This window comes from Pteropus alecto, unplaced genomic scaffold (assembly GCF_000325575.1).
Source record: "Pteropus alecto unplaced genomic scaffold, ASM32557v1 scaffold40, whole genome shotgun sequence".
Lineage (NCBI taxonomy): Eukaryota > Metazoa > Chordata > Mammalia > Chiroptera > Pteropodidae > Pteropus > Pteropus alecto.
The window spans coordinates 1,865,834-1,883,272 of record NW_006431919.1 but is presented as its reverse complement, the minus strand read 5'-3'; the positions used below and the strand labels follow the sequence as shown (position 1 = coordinate 1,883,272).

The 17,439-nt window shown below is 52.3% G+C and overlaps 1 protein-coding gene across 1 annotated transcript in view; it reads right to left on the bottom strand.

The window, feature by feature from the left end:
• Positions 1 to 8,747, bottom strand: part of CDX1 (caudal type homeobox 1) — a 15,192-nt gene extending 6,445 nt beyond the window's left edge. The window contains exon 1 of the mRNA XM_006906395.3: positions 8,210 to 8,747. Within this exon, the coding sequence (XP_006906457.1) occupies positions 8,210 to 8,654 (445 nt within the window). The 5' untranslated portion in view covers positions 8,655 to 8,747. The remainder of the gene's footprint in view (positions 1 to 8,209) is intronic.
• Positions 8,748 to 17,439: the final 8,692 nt, after the last annotated feature.

The window sequence follows — 17,439 nt, the reverse complement described above, 5'->3', positions numbered from 1 at the left end:
GCTGGGAAATGATCTGTGCAATGGGTGGTGGTGTGTTGGACGAGACTGTTTATTTATAAGGTCCCTTCCAACTTGGAAACGCAAAGCTCCCAATGTTTATTGATTCTCTGATCGTGTTTGTTATTGTTGCTAAAAGAATTCTAAGACTGATTCCCCTGTCTGAGAGTCCAGATATGGGGCCTGCCCAGCTGTAGGACAGGGGCCAGGAGCCAGGGCAGCCTTCAGTGGGGCCTCCCCATCTCGCCTGGGCCAGGCAAGGACAGAGTTCAGCCTCTGCCTCCAGGGCGCGGGTCGGTGCTCTAGGAAAATCAAGTGGACACTGGGTTAGCACCTCCTCCTGCTTTTGTGGCCCAGGGGATGACACTGCCAGCTTCAACCTGGAACACAAATCCAGCCCCAGATCTTCTGTAATCCCTCACTGTGTGGTCTAGCTCTAGCTGGCTACCCATCAAAATTCCCTTCAACACACACACACACACACACACACACACACACACACACACACTTATAGGACCTTTCACGTCTGTTCTGTCCCCTAGGGGAAGGAAAGCCCAAAAAATTCAGTCACTTGTCAACTCCTTCAGCTAAGTATAATCAGACCTAGGCCAGGTCTCTGACTCCAGCAAGGTCTGGGACTTTCCCCCCTCATGCATAGGGACTTCCTCAAATCTCAGTTCAGTGGAAAGCTGCTAGGATAAGGCCCCTCTCCAGAAGCACCACCACCTCAGGGCTGCCCGATGCCCTGCCACCTCTGCAGCCTTCTTATATATGTTATCTAGATAATGTCACATGTTTTATACTAAAGTTATTTGCATGTTCATCATAGTTAGAACCAATTCTTTCCTCTTCATCGATACACTGAAACATGCCCACCATCCTTTCACTCAAGTATATCTTTTTCCTTTCCCACGTTCCCTCCCACTCCCCTGTGCTCCCTCCTGCTAAAAGGCCCCAGAGCTTGCACTTCTCTTAGCCCTCCCCAGACCAGCACTACAGATGTGGGTGGGTGAGCTCCCCGGCGCCTCCTGCCCCACACGTGTCTGAGGGACTTGGCTAGAGGATGCCCTCACAGTGGGTGCTGCCCAGGTGGTAGACAGGGAGGGAGTGGGTGAGGGATGTCTGGCCCTTCTGAAAAGGACTTTCCTGCACTGTCCTATATGACAGCTACTAGCCACATGTGGCTACTTAACATTAAATTAATTACATAGAATTAAAATTCAGGCCTTTAGTCACACTAACCATATTTCAAGTACCCGAAAGATATATGCAGCTAGTAGCTAGCATACTAGACAGCACAGATATAGAGCATTTCCATTATCACAAGAAGTTCTATTGGATGACTTTGCTAGACCAAACTCCTACCAAGGGCCAGATGTCCATGTCTGCATAGTACACCTAACCCAGTCCGTGATTATACTGTTTGCAAAGCAGCCTATTTTTGCATCCATTTATTCTTCCTAGGTTTTTCCACAGAAGCATCAAAAATAAGGGACATTCTTGGTCCAGAACAGCCCTTCAAAAATTTGCAAACGGCAGCTTTGTCCCTTCAAGTCTTCTCCCAGGCGGTACGACTTGAGGCCTCTCTGAGCTGTTTCCTGGTGGAGTTTCCAGGGCTCTGCCCTGCCTTGGCCATCCTCCCCTGGTCGGGAAGTCAAGTACCCGCCCAGCGGTCTGCAGGTGTCAGGTCCTGAAGCCTCCCATTCTGGGTGGAGGTGTGGGGAGAGGCTCTGGACTCCAGCCCTTTCCTAGCTCACTGTGTGACCTTGGCAAATCCCCTCCCCTCGGTGCCTGGCTCTCTGTATGCTTTGTGAGGGTAGGCACCATGCCACTTTGCTCACCCCATTCTACAACAGTGTCTGGCACACAGTGACGGATCTTGTTAAATACATAACACAAACCTACTCCTTCCTGGTCTTCCTGACTCCAATCAATGGCCTCCATCTTACAGCCACTCAGGCCAAAACCCTCGGTGGCACCTCCTGGCTCCCCACATCCAATCCATCAGGTGGTCAGCTCAGCCTCCAAAGGAAATCCTTCTGTCTAGCCCCACTGCTCCCGCAGCCTTAGTCAAAGCCATTCATTTAATACAGAAATGTGCTGCTCTAGTCAGAAATGTCTACATTTGAAAAAATGCTGAGTACTCAATAGATGCTAGTTCATATTATGATTACTATTAACAATTACGTACTACTAACTTATTTGTTAAACAGTTCATTCCCTCTTTGATGGGGGGGGCAGATTAAAAACAAACAAAGGAACAAATGAAATAGTTACAAACTGTGATTATTATGAAGGAAAGCAACATAGAGCTGAGAGCTAAATTAAGTGGCAGAAGGTAGAGGGTGGAGAGGCCTACTTTATTTAGCTTGGGGGAGGGTCTGGAGGAGGCGGCATTTAAGCTAAGACTTAAGGTTGAGAAGGTTTCCTTGCCACCGATGGGGAAAAGTATTCTAGGAAGAGAGAACGGCACATGCAAAGGCCCTAAGGCAGAGCTAGCAGAGTCAGGGGCAGACAGTGCCAGCTCCCTGAGGGGACCCTATCTGCCTATTTTGGCTGAAATCCCCAGCACCTAGAGAAATGTTTGGTACAGAAGAGACACTTGAAATATTACTGCCTGCCTGCCTGCCTGAATGAATGATAGAGGCACATAATGAGGCTGGAGAGGCTAGCAGAGCTCTGAGCCCTGGGGTAAGGGGTTTGGATTTGAGTTCAAGAGCAACAGGAAGTCATGGGAGGATGTGAAGCCTAGAGCATCGGTCTCGGCTTTCACTCATGCCTGCTCCCTGTCTGCTGGTGCAGAGGGACTCATGGGGATCCCTTACAAACTCGAGGAGCGAGCGTGGCGTGGGGAGGGTTTAGCACGTTAACATGAGGATGGCCCTGACTCCAGGCACAATCGTTGTTTTCAAATCCCAGGAGTTCCAGGACGGAAACGTGAGGGTCAGTCCACTGAGACAGCTCCCTCCTGAGAAGCCAGACACCGCCGCTAACAAAGCCGTTTTGGAAAGACTCCCTTGGCTCTCAGCAGCGCTATCTGCCAAAGCAGAGGGAGAAAATACTCAACCCAAAACAGCCTTCTGCCACCTTCTATCTGGGTCATTCCCCTTCCCAGCTACATGTGAGAGACGAGGTGTCACATGGAGCTTCTGCCTTGAGAACCACTTTTAAACAGCCTGGCCCCTGCTGTGCTCCTCACCCCTTCAGCCCCTTACAGCTCTTCTCCGACTGGCCTCCTTTCCCCCTACCAGGGCTGGGACACACACGGGGAGGGGGCGTGGGTTCCCATGCCAAGGGGGCTGCTTTATTTGATAGATGCTCCTTAGGCTGTAGTGTCCGGGTTTGAACCCTGTGCTGCCTTGGGCAAGCTACCTTACCCTCTCTGAGCCTTATCAACATTTTTTATTTGTAAAACAAGGCTACTAATAGATCCTCACACCTCTTAGGGTTGTTATAAGGCTTAAGTGAGATCACCCATGCAAAGTTCTTGACACAGTGCCAGGCACACAGTAAGGACACAGCCAAGGCCTCAGTTATCAGCTTTACCATGAGCTCCTCCTATGGGCAAGGCATGACAAGAAAGATGGAACTGATTAAGACTGGGACTTGAGGGGATAACAGATGGTAGATGGCAAGTCAGTGGCAAATGTTGTTAAAACAAGGGCCTGATACAGTGCTGGGGAAGGAGGAACCAAGGGGGACTTCCAAGAGGAGGTGATCTTGCAGAAGGAGCGGCATTTGAACTGGTGAAGATGGAGAAGAGGAAAGGAGAGTAGTTCAGGTTGAGGGACCCAGACTAGAGAGGCAGGGAGTGTAAGGTGTATGCTTGAGTGAAAGGAGAGTAGTTCAGGTTGAGGGACCCAGACTAGGGAGTGTAAGGTGTATGCTTGAGTCCACCTGCCAAAGACTGGCAGTGATGGTCACAGGCGCCGATGCACTGACCACCTACTCTGTGCCAGGCTCAAGGCTGTGCTTTATAGGTACCATTGCTTCAAGGTGGAATCCTATTATTAACCTAAAGTTACAGTGGAAGAAGCTGAGGCTCAGAGAAATGATCCGAGTTAACTTGCCTGATGTTAACGCAGGTTCTAATGGAAATGCAATCCCAGTTAAGGCCCGGCTCTTAACTGTCCCCAGTAAGCACCTCTGTATATCTAGGCAAACTAGTGGGAGAGTGGATTCAAAAGTGGGTTGAGGGTTAGTTCTCAAGAGGGCTCTAAGCACCATAGAAATGGTGCTGGATTTTACAGCAATAAAATGGCATAAAATGAAAGGGCAATTCCATGACAGGGGGGAGCCATGGAATGCTCTCGAGCAGGGAAATGTGCCTTGAACGGGTAAATCTGGTAAGCGTTTAGGAGACACTAGAGCATCAGAGAGGCTGAAGGTGAGAGGCCAGGTTGCTGGCTGTGGCAATGGGCCAAGGGAGAGCATCTGGGATGCAGCGGGGGTTCCATGGGCTTCAGTTTCTCCATCTGAAAGCTGAAGACGTAAACCCTGCTGCAACAGTGTCGTCACCTGAGCGAACGTCTCCCTAGGTGTGTGGGGCCTCAGCTCCCTCAGTGGACCATTAACCTGTAAAGCACTGTTTATTCACAAGGAATGGCTCCTGAGCCTTTGATAAAAGGATGATGTAGAACCCTCTTAAGGAAAATGCTGGTATTTATAGATGCAAAGGGGGAAGGCAAAAGGATAGAACCCCTTGTAGTCATTTCCAAGCCTGGCCTCAAATGACAGTGATCACTTGAAATTGGTTAATATTTTGATCGTGGGATGAAGGCCAAGAGCCTCTCCTTCATCTTACTCATTTTCACGCCCCATCCTTAGAATAAAGCTGGGGTCTTAGTCCCAGCCTCAGCTACACCAGTTCCCCAGGTGAAGATGGCACCTTGTTGTCCCAGTGGGGAGAGGGGAGCAACCAGGCTTCTACCATTGGCATGAACTGCCCGACTGAATAGTCTCATCTCCAGGGTCCCTTCTCCAGGGTTGGGACCACGGAAACTTGTGTCAAAGCCAAGATCTCATCTCTCCCCTCTTCTCTCAGAGTCGTCTTACTATTCATCATACTTGCCCTTTTTATTCATTCAACAAAATGTATTGAGCACCTACTAAATGCCATGCACTGAGCTAGGTGCTTGAAATATAGTGGCTCTGGACCTCACGGGCATTTACCTTAGTGGGTGGGTGGGGGAACAGACAACATACAAACATACCAATAAGTGAGTAATTGAAATCGGGATTAGTGCTCCGAAGGAAACATGGCAAAGATTATCAGTGGATATAGGGGGAAGCCTTCCTTATGAAATCATGGAGGACATCTCTGAGGAGGTGACATAAAGCTGAGACCTGAGGGTAAAAAGATTGAGGCCTGCAAAGAATCAAGGGAAAGCGGTTTCCGGGAAGAGGAAACAATATATACACAAGACTTGCAGTAGAACATAGCATGTCTGAGAAACTAAAAGGAGGCTGGAATGGCTAGAGCTTGGTGACCAAGGGGAGAGTGGCCTGGGGTGAGGTCAGGGAGGCAGGCAGGGGCCAGATACTGATGTTCTACAGTCTTGTAGACCTCAGGAAGGAGTGTAGATTTTTCTCTAAATATGATGGGAAACCTTTGGAAATTTTTTAACTGACTCATCCAACATCTATTCTAGTCCAGCCTCCACTTGGGTAAAACTAGAACATTCTTTATAGTCTCTGGGCTTCAGTTCCCCATCTGTATGTCTGGTCTCTAACTATCTAGTTCAGATATTGTAGAATGCTAGAGGCTCAGAAGAGAGGAAGAATGGACTGGCCAAGAAGGAAGGGACTGAGGCTGGAGGGGGGCGGCGTGTGGCATGCACTGACCTCTCTGCCATCCGAGACAACAGCACTGACACAGGAAACGCCCCTGAGAAACCCTGTATCTTCATGGCCCAGAAGGAGGAACTGAAGCCAAAGAGGAGGGGGGCTTGGCCTCTCTCTCAGGTAGGGTCTGTGACCCCATCCCAATTCTGCCCTCACCTCAGAAGCACTGGTCAGAGTCAGATGCCCCCTGTGCAGACGGGTAGCAGCTTCTACCTTCCAGAAGGCCAAGGCTCCTGCCTCCTTGGCAGAATGAGTCTAACTTGGCTCCTGGGCAGCCATTTCCCTCAGGACCCCACATACCTCCCCTTGGCCCTTCCTTCCACTGTCTGGGAGTAAAGTGGGGAAAGGCCTTTAGCCTTTGGGCAGAGTTACTCCCAGTCCCTTTACCTGCCTGGGGACAACAGTTTCCAAATAACTTCTGAGACCAGATGCTGAGTTGGGCTGGCAGCTTCTGTGCCCAGAGAAAAGAGGTGATTTGCCTGACATCATATGGCCTGGAAGCTCTTCCAGGTCTCGGCCAGTCCTCTGACCCCCATGTGCCCACTGTCTCCCTCTCACACAGTGATGGCCTCTCTCCAAGTCTTGCCCCTGTGGAACCTCCCCATCCATTTCCAAAGTCACCTGATCAGCAGGCAGCAACAAGGAACAGGGGAGCAGGAAAGTGGGCTTCCTGCTCCAGGGAACGGACGCAGAATTGCAAAACGCTGAGGGTCAGTGGCCCCAGACATCTCTCATGTAGGGTTTTCAACAGGAGTTTATGGATAAAGCTTCTGGGAGCCTCTGGAACCCCTGAAATTGTCTGCCATATTAGGCAACGCTCTTTTCTAGGGAGAATATTTGTACTTTCTACCAGATTTTTCAAACGAAGGTACAAGACCCTCCCCTTTAATGTCACAGTTGGTAAAACTGAGACTCAGGAAAGATAAATGATTTAAGAAAAGCTGTTGTTTAGGAGATTAGTGCACAGGCTCGCTGGTCAATCTGCCAAGGGGTTCAAGCCCTAGCCTCACCATTTACTGGTTATATGGCTTTGCTAAAGTATTTAACTTCTCCATGCCATAGTTTCTTCATCTTATAACTGGGGATGATAATAGTACCTACGATGTTATAAGAATTAAATGAGTTAATACAGGCAAGATTTTAGGTCAGTGCCTGGTCCACTAATAAGTGTAACATAAAGGTTAGCTGTCACAATTTAGCCAAGGTCACAGAAACGAGGGGCAGAGCAGGGGCATAAGCCCCAGTTCTCTGCGGCCTCTGGAGGCAGACAGGACTCCCCAGAAGGTGGTACGATTACAGCCAGACCTGTAGCTGCTGACGAAGTCCTCCTCAGCATCTGTCCCCTGGGTGAGCTGGGCATGTGTGGAGACGTGGGGGTGAAGAGAGAGAGGAGGTGGGGAAGTCCCAGGCTCACTCCCAGCTGGGGAAAGGGGAGGAGGGGCTGGACATCAAAGGGTGGGCAGGCCGACTTCCCGCCCCCCAGGCCAGGTGGCCTTTGTCAGGACAAGCCGGACACAGTCAGGACAATAGGGTATCATGTTCACTTTCCGGCCAACAGGAGTCACTACCGAGCCAAGACTCAGCCTGTTACATGACAAAGGGGGGATCTATAAAGGAGGTCAGGCCGCCCCTCATTAAAGCTGGGCCTTTGTCCTGCCCCCTTCCCTGCCTTTGAAGAGGGTGGATCAGAGAGGCCTGCCTGGGGGCAGGAGGTTCACAGGCTTAGGAGCCAAACAGCAGCCACCTTCCCAACTGCTCCTGCTTTCCCCTCCCCCAGGGTCAAGAGTTCAGGAAGGGCCCTGGAATGAAAAGGTAGGGAGCCCCCCACCCGCCAATTTAACCAAAAAAGGCTCTTATTTAGTCCAAAAGATATGACCCACCAATATCTTCACCGTATGGCTGGGGAAACTGAGACCTGGAAAGTGACCTGACCACATTCTCACGATCAGTGCACCATCCCTTCTGGGGCGGGTTTGCAGCCTCTGCTTGGAGTTGGAGTAGGAGTGGAAAAAACGGATGATGATTAGGGCCAGTGTCGCTAAAAGAGCCCTGGGTTAAAAGCCTGAAACCTGGCGCTCTAGTTCCGGCCTTGCCACGAAACCACAGAGCAAGGTATCTTCACTTCTCCGGGTCTCCGACTTGCCCTATCTAGACAGAAAGACAGGTTGTGTTTACTCGGGCTGGGATTCCGAAGGGGAAGCCAAGAGAACAGACCCCTAGGGCGAGAGTGGTCAGGGAGGCCGCACTCCGGAGAATCCAAGCAGGGCCAGGGCAGAGGTCAGACACGGGGCGGCCAGGGCCTTGTCCTAGCACCTGCCGGTGCCCAGGGGAACCGTCCGGAGGCGCAGAGCCAGGGAGGGGTCCTTACCGCTGCCACCGCCGCCTCCGGCCGCCACGCTCCGCCGCATCCACTCGTAGGGAGTCCGCCTTTGCACTCCTGGCGAGGATGGCGCGCCCGGGCCGCCAAGGGGCTGCGCCAGGAGGCCCGGGCCAGGTCCAGGGGGCGCGGGCACCGGGCTAAAGTCCTGAGGGGGCCCGAATGCCAGCGGGACTGGGCTGGCAGCGGGGGCCGCGGGGCCCGGGCCGTAGGCGGCGGCCCAGTCGTCCTTGGGTGCAGAGAAGGGCGCGCTCCACGCCGTAGGGGGCGCGGGGGTCGGCTCCACGTGAGAATAGCTGGTGAAGTCGGGGTACTGCGGGGGCCCGGGGGGCGGGGGCGGAGGCCCGTAGCCTTGAGGGCCCAGGCTGAGACTCGGGGGCCTGGCGGGGCCAGGGTACACGGGAGAGTCCTTGTCCAGCACATAGCCCACGTACATGGTGGCCGCAGGGCCCCCCGCGCATGCTGGGCCCTGGAGCCGCCGCTGCCGGCCGCCCCGACGAGCAACAGCTCACCTGAACTCGCCGGCCCTGCCGCCGGGCCGCCCCACCCAGGCCTTTTATAGCCCCAGGCCGCCTGCGGCCCCAGCCGAGGCGGGTTTGCATTTCAAAGCGGGGGGAGCCTCCGGGTCTCGAATCAAAGGGGGAAACCCGTCGGGGGCGGGGGGTTCAAAAGGAGACAAATTGCCGCCCCAAGCGGGAGGTGGACGGGCCGGGGCCTGGAGGGATGGGGGCGTGGAGGGCTCATCCTGGGCGAGCGTCGAGGCACTTTAGGTATGGGAGTCTCCTACGAGGTCGGCGGCCTAGCTGCTTGGACACCTCGTCTTCCCCCAGGATAAAAGAGATCCCAGGGGCTGCAGGGGGGACTTCAGGCCAGCGTCACACAGCCACACCAGGCCTGTAGTACACTCCGCAAAGTGACAGCTTGAGGTGAGGGGCCAACTTGACTTCAAACAGGGTTCCTGTCTGTAAGGTAGCAGGGTCCTTAATCTTTTGGGGCAGGGGTCACGACCCCTCTGAGTCTCCGATGAAAGCTGTGGATGTTTTTACTGAGAAGATGCACATATACGCCTGACGAAGTCTGCATACAATTGGAGAGTTGGCCTGCGTTGGCTGGAGAAAGTTTGAAGGAGATGGGGTAGGGGCATTCGCGGGGGCAGGGGGGGCCAATCTGAGGAACTTTTCAAAATTCTGTTGACGATTTCTTACATCTCCTCTTTATTTTAACAAAAACTTTCAAATGTACACAAAAGTAGAATTGTATAGTGAACTGCTATGGAAGTATCACCGAAGATTTTGTCACTTATTTCATCTCCTCCCTTCCTTTTTTGGCTAAGTATTTTAAAACAAATATCAAACATCATGTCATTTTACCCTACATACTTCAGCATGCATCTCTAAAACACGAGGACATTTTTCTTACATAATATATCATTATCACATCCAACAAAATTAACGCAAATTCCTATTATCTAGCACCCGGTTCATATTCGAAGTACTCCAGTTGGTTCAAAACTGTCCTTTTTAACAGCTGGTTAGTGTGAACTAGGACCCTAAAGCCCTGGTCTATTTACTACAGCTGGGGCTCCCTGAGTATTTTAAATGCATCCTGCATTCCCCCCTCCCCCAACTCAATTAAAGACTAGCACACATTTCACAGCTACCCAAGTGGGGCGTGGGGTAAACAGTTGAGGGGCCATGAGTAAACTGGGAGTGGGGAGCAAGGTTGAGGGATTTGGGCAAGAATTCATGAAGGTCGGGGATCTGGGGCATAAAGCCTGGAAGAGAAGGGTTCTTTCTCCACAAGGGGTTCAGTGTCAAAGAGCTTCTCAGAAGCCCCTTAAGGGAGTTGAGCCTCTGATATGTCTTGGGGGGGCCCCTAAATGTGCAGGGACATGTGGTCCCCAGAGGTGGACAGAATCAGGGTCTTAGCTATGTAACCTGTCTCTCCCTTGAGTCACCACACTGGCCGGAGAGGTCAGCATCATCTCAGGGCTAGACAGATGTGTCAGGATCAGGACATGATTTACAGGACTCAGCCCAAAATGGCAGTGTGAGATTCCAAAAATTATTAAGAATTTCAAGGTGGCAACAGCAGAGTGTTCAACCAAGCATGGGGCCCTTCTAAACACTGGGCCCTGTATAACTGTACAGGTGACCCACCCATCAAGCTGACCCTGGTATAAATTTTGTTCTCATACAGAGCCAGGGACAGTAAGCCCAGGGCTCTCGTTCCTGCTCAGAGGAGTTCTTTCTATTGTACAGGTGGAAGCTCTGAGGCCCAGAAAGAAAAGAAGCTGTGCCCAAGTATGTACGGCAATATGAAGGCTGCTCTTGAAGAGGGGAGAGGGGCCGCCTGGGTTGTGGCTGACATGGACGAGCACGTGGCTGCCTCTGCAGGGAAGGCACCCTTTCCTGTGTCCGGAAGTGGACGTGTTGGTGAAATTTTACTCAGAAGTTATATAGAGTGCTGGGCTCCACTCAGGACCCAAGCGTTCAAGGGGTCAGTGAGAAACTGGGAGGTATACAGAGAAAGGAAGACCTGGCTTTACTCTCCGAAGTGACGTAACAGGGACTGTTCAGACTGGAGAAAGAGGAGACCTGGAGTCAGGCTTGAAGGTCTGAGTTTGGGGAAGGGGACAGGGTAGAGGTGGAACCTGAGAGAAAGAAAATTTCAGACACAGACACAGACACAGACACTCATAATAAAGAGCTCTCTAAAGGGGCGTCTATCAGGAAATGAAAGAGAATGAGCTCACCATCACGGGAGGCATGCAAACGACCGCTGGAAGTCCTCTGTCAGGGCTGCTGTAGAAAGGATGCTTATCCTGGGGAAAGTGGGAGTGGGAAGGTTGGTGACCTCTTATTCCAAGAATATGCTAAATCAGATGTAGATGGAAGGCTTAAAGGTTGGGAATAGGTATAGGAATTCATTTGTTCAGTGTTTTCATTCATTTGACAAGTATGTATTAGTATTTCCCTTTTGTGCTGATACTGTGTTAGGTACTGGGTGAGACACTGCCCTCAGAATGCTTATAGAATGAGAAGGTGGAGAAGCAGATTTGAATCAAATAATCACAAAGGTAATATTGCATCTTGGTGAGGCCTAGGAATCCTGAGATTTCACCCAAAGGGAAGAGACATGGAAGTCTTACAAGAGGAAATGACATGTGAATCGAGGCCCCGGGAGTGGGGAAGGGCATTGTGGGCCGAGCAACAGTGGCCTGTGGGAACGTGGGGTCCCCTAGAACTGAAAGACTAGTTTGGAGTTCAGTGATGGGGAAATGAGCGGGGGAGCGGGACGTGAGTCTGGAGAGGGGCAGAGTAAGGCCCAGTGGGCCAGGCCTGATGAGGGGTGTGGGAAGTTGTTATCAAAGGTTAGAGCGGGAGGATAGCTGTGGCTGGTGAAGAATGAGCCAGAGGAGGGGCAGCTGCAGGGAGAGCAGCACAAAAGCTGGGCAGGGCTCCGGGAGCAAGGAAGACTGTGTCTAGGACTTGGGTGGTGGCCGAGAGATGGGGGACTTTCCAGGCAAAGCAGGGACGATTTCCCCGATCAGGGAGACTGCAGAGCCAGAGAGCCCTGAGGCAGGGGGAGCCATGCCAGACGCTCCGTGGTCCCTTCAGTGCTGTCTTTTCCTAGGGTGGAGGCTGGGTGTGCCTCCCACTCCACAGACACTTCCTGGAGTGGGCCTCCCCCATTCCTCCACGCCCATCCCACCACACCCCTCGCCTTGGGCCTGCTCTTCCTGAGCTCTTGGTGTTGGGAAGGGTGGGGCAAACTAGTCCCATTCACTGAGTGAGGAAAGGAAGCACAGAGAGGTCCAGATACCTGGCCAAGGTCACACAGGTAACAGGACCGGGCACAGAAGCTGGGTCTCCTGATCCCACTGGCCTTTCTCTCTGTCCAGCCAAAGTGCCCTATGGGAACTCGGCCCAATCCTGCTGATCCTCCAACCCACCTAGGGTAGGAAAGCAGGTGCATCATAGGTTTTGTAGCATCCTAGCCATGGAAGATCCTTAGAGAGCCAACCCGCTCACTTTACAGATAGGGAAACTGAGGCCCAGAAGCCTAAAGAAAGTATTTTTTTTTCCCCTAAGTTCCCACGGCAGGTCAGTATTGTACTGGAAATAGACCCAGGTCTGCTGACTCCCAGCTCCATGGCCTTTGACTGCATCTCTCTGAGATTTCAGGGTTTGACTCTTTACCTCTGCTGGAGTAATAATAATAGCATCATTATTTAATGAGCACTTACTAAGTGTCAGGCATCATGCCAAGTCATTTGCATATATAGGGTTTTTGGAAGTTCGCTTTATGCCACTTGGCTTTTATGATAGACCTACATTAGTACCTGTTTTTGCTAATCAAAAGAAATCTGAAGAGGATTTTCGCTTTTGCAAAGAAAGGCAAAAGGCAAAAATAGCAATTCAGTTTGTTTGCAGTGAGCAGAGCATACCTCAAACAGTGAGTGGCCCCACCAAGCTCCTTCCTCTGGAACCACACTCAGCATCTCAGCATCAAGCCGCCATAGCTTTGAACTGTGTCCATGTGCATCTGTGCTCCATCTCAACTTATTTTGTGCATCCATTAGCAAGATGTGTCCCAAGATAATTGCTTTTTTGCTTTATGCCATTTCTGCTTATGTAACGTTTCATAGGAATGCTCTACTTTTAGATCGTGAGGAGACCTGTATTATCTCAGTTCATCCTCAAATAGCCCAGTGAGGTAGGGTTGATTGTTATCTCTATTTTGCAGGTGAAGCACCTGGAGCTCAGAGAAGTGGAATCACCTGCCTGAGGCCACCCAGCAAGTCAGTGGCCTATCTGGAAGTTCTTTCTTTTCCAGCTGAGACCTCCTAGGAAGGCAGTGAGCCTGTGAGTGCCTCTACCCTCACCTCCACCCCACCCCCGGGGTTTTGCTGAAACGAATACCTGGTTCTTCTTCCTCCCTTGGCTTCATCATGCAAAAGAGCCTCAGCTCTCCCCTCAAACTCACCCCTCGATGGACCACCCAGCAATCAGAGACCTGAGCCAGCCTTGATGTGACCTTCCCCCTTTTGAGGTCACTGTAACCTTCTTTAAAAGTCCCAAACTCGGCGTCTGAAATTGCAGGTCCTCCCCCACCTTGGCCTTTGACTTGCCCTTGCCTCCCTGGGCCTCAGTGTCCCCATGTGACCACTAAGGACTGGGTGTCTCAGACAGTGGTCCAGCCTTGGCTCTGTGACAATGTGTGGGTGTAGAAGCACCACCCGCTTCCAGCCACCCCCCAAGTCAGTCGCAGCCTCTTCCTCTCTGACAGCCCCTTATCTCTGGGAGCGGCTGTTTATTGGATCCCTCCTTCCCTCTGGCTCCTCGGGTGGGCCCCTCTTCCCTCTGGAAGTCCTCCCTCTGGGCTGCTCTCACACACCCCTACCAGGGCCTCCTGGGGTGGGGTGCAGAGACGATGGCCTCATAAAGATCTTCGTGATAACTTGGTTTTAAAATCAGGTTTATGGCCCTACTAGAGAAAAGGTTCTGGGCTCAGCTTTCTGTTGGAAGTGGTTTGCTTAAGAGAAGCTGATGGGCTCCAGGACCAGCATTACCAAAGGGCTTTGACCGGGGGCCAGTCCCAGCCAAGCCTCAACCTCACTCTCTGAGCTGTTTCTTAGGTAGAAGCAGGGATGGTAATTCCTGCCCTTTTTACCTCCAGGGGGCAGATATGAGTCTCTCAGGTGGCTGCTGGGGCTCCTGTCAGGTGTCTTTGTCTTCCAGACCTCTCTCCCCGCCCTTCTTCCCTCCAAACACCTTTCTTCTCCTCCTGGCCCGCCAGAGGCTGGGGACACCACCTGCTGGTGTGGCCAGGTACTACTGCAGGGCTCACTGGCTGCCTGATCTCAATTATACACTCGAAGGTGCTGATTCTCCTCCCCATCTCTGTGGGGAAACAGAGGCCTGGAGGAGGGAGGAAGTTCCCCAGTACAATGCCACTTATGGATTAGAGGGGACAGAATGTCCTCCTCCGAAGAAACACTGCTCCGACCTGTTGCTCAGAGAAGATAGAGAAGCCAGAGAACGAAAGGAAAGTCGCACCATGAGTCAGTGGTCAAGCATGGACTGGGGCCCAGAAGTCCCAACTTCCTGTCATTCCTGCAGCCTCTTAGATGGATAGGAGCGGGCATTCAGCCTATGGTCAACTACAACAGCCTCCGTTCTAACCCCCTCCACCCCCCTCCACCCCCCTCCCAGCCTCACCTCTGGCCCCCATTAGCCCATTCTCAACAGTGCACCTCAGTGACCTGATCTCATTAGTCCTCTGCTTAAAATGCTGCAGCGGCCCCTCCCGACTGTCAGAATAAAAGCCAGACTCCTTTCAGACCCGCAAGGCCCTGACACCTGGCCCCTGGGTACCTCTCTAGCCTATACCATACCATGTCCCCTCTCTGAGCCTCAATCGTTCTGTTTTTTCTGTTCAAGCACATCAAGCTCTTTCTGGCCTCCAGGCTTTGGCACATGCTCTTTCCTTTACCTAGAACACTGTTGCTGTCCCTGCATTGTGTGTGGCCTCCTAACATCAGGTCTCAATTTTGAAATATTTCTTCTCCTGAGAAGCCTTAATCTACCTAAACAGGAACCCCCACCTACACAGCCTATTATTCTCTCTTTTTCATCATTCATCACAATTGGATATTATTTTGTGGTTTCCTTGGTGTTTGCTTGTCAGCTCTTGGAGGGCAGGGCACATAGTAGGTACTCAATTAACTTCTGTTGCATGGAGAAATGATGCAAGGAACAGGGAGTCTGAGTCGGAGGCCCCATTCCAGACTTGCTGTCTGCCCGTGAGCAGGTTCTGGCCTTCTCTGGGACCTACTGTGTCCAGAGGCAGGAGATTTGTGGCTTTCTGAGGGTCCTGCTGTTCTGATGATCCTTGAGCCATCTCTGTACCAGGAGGACACACCCTGTTCCCTGGGGGCACTGAGGCTGAGGCTAGCTGGAGGCTGGGGAGAGGCTGAGGTAGGCAGGGTCTTGAAGCTCTTATCTCCTAGGAACCTATCAGGACTTGGTGGCCCACTGTCTGGCCCAGTAAGAGCAGTCCTAGGTATCTAGGGTGGGAATGTGTCCTGCAGCTTCACTGGTCCTTCTGCCCAACTAGACAGCCACTTTGCTGAGTGTCTAGGAGGAGAAGCTGCAGGTACGTGGACTTACCTGCTCACGGTATGCAGGGTGGAAAGACATTGAGCTGGGGGTCAGGAGTCTGACATTCCAAGCCCTTTTTCTCTGCTAACTAACAACAGGCAAGTCTTCTCCATTCTCTGGGCCTCAGTTTCTGTGCCTGTACAATGAACTCACTCTTAGGATGCTTCCAGCCTAAGACATCTGAGATGACTGTTGATGCCTGGGACATGTGTGCTGCTTCCTCGGCCCAAGCCTGGAGAGCCTGGGAGGGGGCAGCCCTGGGAGCGTGGGAGAGCCAGATGTGGTGGCTGCTGGTCCTGCCTGAGTGAGTGCTGAGCCGGCCTCCTGGGAATTTTCCCACTCAGGCGCTTTTTCTGGATCCCTTCTCCCCTCTGGCCTCACTGAGAACTGTGGCTTCCGGCTGACAGGCGTGGGTGGGGGTCTGGGGAAGGGGGGCTCGGTTCAGCCTGGTTCCCTCCTTCAGGGAAGAGCATGAGCCTGAAAGTCTAGACGAAAACCTTGGTTCCAGTCCTGGTCTCGCGTAGTCACTTTCTATCACCGGGCCTTGGTCATCCTGGCTGTAAAACAAGGGGTTGGCCGAGCCTCCCTCCCATCCTGGCATCCTGACAGAGGACTTCTATGACAGCAGCTCCCAGAGACACCTGAGAATCTGTCACCTATTGTGGCTCTTTCTTGCTCTGCTCTACTCCTTACATAAAACGCCTTCCATGCATCACTTATTCAGGCCTCTCAACAACTCCATGAGGTAGGTGCATGTATCCCCATGCACCTGAAGACACTGAGGCTGAGAGAGCTCAGATCGTGCAATGTGTTCAGGGTCCCACAGCTAGGAAGAGGTAGAGCTCACCTTGAACTTACGACTACCATGCTGAGGGCAGGGGAAGTACTGAGCAAACAGTACTTGAGGCTGGGCTGAGCGAGTAGACAGGTGGGAGACTGCTCCTGCCCACAGTGGGGCTGGGGGCTATGCTGACTACCCCAGAATAGTGGTGCTGCACTGCTCATGTGCACTGCCCACCAGTTCAGAGTGCGCAGGGGAAACTGAGGCCCAGAGAAGGAGAGCTTAGCCCAGGGGCACAGTGATGGGCTGCAGCTGGAATGAGAGGAACCCGTTGTTTCAACTGTAACTTCCAGACACTATACTAAGCCCTTTAAGTGAATTACATGTCACGATAGTCTTATGCATCATTCCTCAAATTATCTCCATTTTCTAGAAGAGGAAACTGAGGCTCAGGTGCTTGAATGACTTGCTCAAGATCATGCAGCTGGGAACTGCATAAGCTGGGGTTTGAATCCAGCTCTGTTTCTGGTTCCAGAATCTCCCCCATCAAATCATGACCCTTCTGCCTCAACTGTCCAGCCCTCGGAGAGTGCCCTGTGGTGTTCTATGTGGCTCTGCATTTCCCACCCCCATTTCAGCTGGAAGGAGGTGTAACAGCCCTGGTGTCTGCCAAGGGTTAATGGGAGTAGGGGCTAAGTGATTCCAGATGGGCCAGCCGGACGGCTGGGCTGGCCGGAAACTGGCGGCTGCCAGCTTCCCGGGGGAGCCACCACCAGCCGCCCCCTCCCCTCTGTGCTGCATCTCTGGCCCCCAGCTGTCCCCTTGCCCTGGGGCCCGCTAGCCTCCTCTCCATAGCCAGAATCCAATTCTAAGGAACTTGCAGATAGAGCATCCCAAGAGCCTTCCAGCACAGTGAGTCCCCCATTATGTATGCATGGCAACCAAAGCTCAGGAAGAACAAGGTACCTCTCCAAGGCCACACAAAAAGTCCGCAGCTGGATCTCCTGACTTCCAGACTAGCTTTTGGGGGGAGGGGGATTGAGATTGAAACTCCTCCTCACTGCCACCAAGCTATCCTGGTCCCAGCAGTGGGGTCGAGACTTTGGAGGTGAATGGCCAAGGAAAATGCTAGGAAAGGAGTGGTAAAGACTGATGGAGTTTTGGGCACAAGAAATCCCTGTATGACCTGACTCTGTGGTCTTTGGAGTCCCCCATATTCCCCTATGACCCTACTTCCACCAAGCTGGCCCAGGCCCCCTCCCTTGCTGTTATGG